The sequence below is a fragment of the Trichosurus vulpecula genome, chromosome 3 (assembly GCF_011100635.1).
Source record: "Trichosurus vulpecula isolate mTriVul1 chromosome 3, mTriVul1.pri, whole genome shotgun sequence".
Classification (NCBI taxonomy): domain Eukaryota; kingdom Metazoa; phylum Chordata; class Mammalia; order Diprotodontia; family Phalangeridae; genus Trichosurus; species Trichosurus vulpecula.
The window spans coordinates 261,852,176-261,855,164 of record NC_050575.1 but is presented as its reverse complement, the minus strand read 5'-3'; the positions used below and the strand labels follow the sequence as shown (position 1 = coordinate 261,855,164).

General features: G+C 35.3%; 1 protein-coding gene across 1 annotated transcript; it reads left to right on the top strand.

Moving 5' to 3' along the window:
* Nucleotides 1-1,794: 1,794 nt before the first annotated feature.
* LOC118844224 (60S ribosomal protein L9-like) lies at nt 1,795-2,373 on the top strand. The gene has a single exon (XM_036752070.1). It carries the CDS (start codon nt 1,795-1,797, stop codon nt 2,371-2,373), a length of 579 nt encoding a protein of 192 aa, XP_036607965.1.
* Nucleotides 2,374-2,989: the final 616 nt, after the last annotated feature.

Genomic DNA, 2,989 nt, shown 5'->3' with positions numbered 1-2,989 from the left:
TTCTATAGAAAATTATTCATCTTAAGACCACATAGTAAGCTGCAATAATAATATTAAATGGTTACATTTCCAAATAAATTGTATTTTGCACAGAGCTTCTTAGAAATCATGATTATATAAGGTGAAGCGTACCTGTATAACTAAGAAACATCCCATCTGCATGAAATATAAAGTGTGTCAAGCGTGTCATTAAGCAGTTAAATATGGTCTAAGCCATTTGATTATGTTTACCACAAGTCCAAGTGAAGAAGCCAAGTAATAGGGGAAAATATGCTATTTTTCCAGGAAGACTGATTGCTATATTAAACTCTTTTGAGAAAAGTTTTAACACGTTATTTGTGGCTTGGCAAAATAATCCTTTGAAGCCTTTTCATATAAAACTCCAGTCAAAATCATTTTAGGTGATTCCCTGAAGGAAGCAACAAAAACATGTTGCAGAAACTGAAAGGTTGGGGTTACACCTCTCCAAAGCTTATATAAGGCAAATGACTGATGGTTGCTGATTCACATCTTACATTCTTCACTGTCATACTCATTTGAAGTGTGACCCTGGGCAAATCACTTAACTTCTCTAGACCTCCTGTATAAAAGCTAAATGAATTCAGCAAACACTTACTGGGTGCTGATTATATGTAAGAAAGGAAGTGTGGAGTAATGGATAGAAAATCAGCCTCAGAATCAAAAAGACTCTGGGTTCAAGCACTTTTGAAACATATAGGCTGGATAACCCTGAGTGAGTCTTAATCTCTTAGTATTCCTGTCAATTCTTTATAACTAAGAACTACATGACTTTGTTGGTAGAGGGAAATTCCTCAAGCAAATTTCTTGTTCCTGCAAAATCTTAGGTGGGCATGTAAATAAAATGTATAAGAGACTGTGCTAAAAAGGTAAATTTGATCAATGTCAGATCTCCTACCTAGGCCTCAAGTTCTATTAATTCTACATCATTATGAATACCCACTTTGTTTCCCTTTGAACAATGGTAGCAAATGTTTAGACATGTTTAGAAATTTAGAAATGTTTAGATAGATATCTGGTCTCGATCTATGATTTATTCAGGGTAGGAAAATCCTCATGCAGAAATTCCTTCTCCCAATGCAGATCTGACTATCTGTAACTTATGATGTTACAGAGTTGTTTGGGCCACTAAAAGGTTATTTTTTTTTTGTTCACTGGCACACAGGTTAGTGGCATACATATGTTAGAGGCATGATATGAACCTAGGTCTCCCTCACTCCAACACTAGTCCTTTAATCATTATACAACTCTACTTCTCAGAGTAAATATGATATACATTATATATGTATATATTTGTATTAGTATATACATACACATATGTTTAAGTATATGTACAGCCTCACCATGGCAGCTTAATGTCATCTGTGACAAGACTCAAAGGATATGCTCTCCCACCAGTTTCCTAGTAAAATCAGCAGAGGATATAGTAATTGTCCTATAATTTAGGAGTTTCGGTCTTGAAATTAGTACCATTCATGATTTTATGTAATCTGAATTAAAGGTTAACCCTCTTTTAATGAGAGCCACAGAAAGCGGGTTAACAACTAAATTTTGACAAATCTTTTTCATTGAATATTTAAGGCATTTTATTTTCAAAAGAATGAAAGCTCTTTTAGAAAAATATATACTCTTGAGGGAAAGGACAGTTGTGTTTTTCTCTTTATGCCTCTCACATTTAGAATAGTGTCTTGAACAGAACAGGTGCTTAATAAATCCATGTTTAGACCAATATGTGATGATGGAAGACGTTTTCTCTTTGGCCCATTCGCTACCAGAATGAACACCATTCTAAGCAACCAGACGGTTGACATCCCAGAAAATGTTGACATCTCTCTTAAGGGTCGGACAGTTATTGTAAAGGGGCCCATAGGAATCCTCCATAGGGATTTCAACCATATCAATGTTGAGCTCAGTTTCCTTGAAAAGAGGAAGAAGAGGCTCCGGGTGGACAAATGGTGGGGAAATCGAAAAGAACTTGCAACCATGTGCACAATCTGTAGTCATGTACAAAACATGATCAAAGGCATTACCCTGGGTTTTTGTTACAAGATGAGGTGTGTGTACGCTCACTTCCCCATCAATGTTGTTATTCAAGAGAATGTCTCACTTGTTGAAATTAGAAATTTCTTGGGTGAAAGATATATCCCAATAGTGCTCATGAGACCAGGTGTTGCTTGTGCTGTTTCTCAAGCCCAAAAAGATGAGTTAATTCTTGAAGCAAATGATGTTGAACTTGTTTCAAACTCAGCTGCCCTGATCCAACAGGCCACAACAGTCAAAAACAAGTTTATCAGAAAATTTTTGGATGGCATCTGTGTTTCTGAAAAAGACACAGTGCAACAAACTAATGAATAAGTTGGAAAAGATGCCAAAGGCCTGTCCTAAGGAGTCAACACTTATTCAGATGTCAAAATAAAAATACTTTTTGTCATTTGAAAAATAAATAAATAAATAGATAAATAGATAAATCCATGTTTAATTGAAATTCTGTGGGCCTCAGTTTCCTCACAATGAGACATTGGGATGAAACTCAAATTCTGGATTTGGTTCCTGGCTTAATCACTTACTACCTGTGTGACCCTGGGCAAGTCAATTCATGTGTTTCAGTCTATGTTTTCTCTTTTATAAAATTAAGGGATTGGAATAGATGGTTCCTAAGGTCCTAAGGATGGCCTCCATATCAAAATCTCTGACCCAATGATTTGTAAAACCTTTTCTGATTATGACAGGCAATTCTGTAAATTATTACATATTCTTCTATTTGATTTTTGTAAATCATATTTGAATATTTAAAGGGAGGGTTGTGGGTTCCCTGCTGCTGTCCTTTTTTCTTTTCTTTTTAAGGAATTTAACCATCAATTTGAAGAACTGAACTCTTAACATGGTCTGACATTAGCCAAGTTTTACATATAGCTAGATAGGTGGATAGATAGGTAGAGATATCTATATGTTTATATGTGTATGTATATGC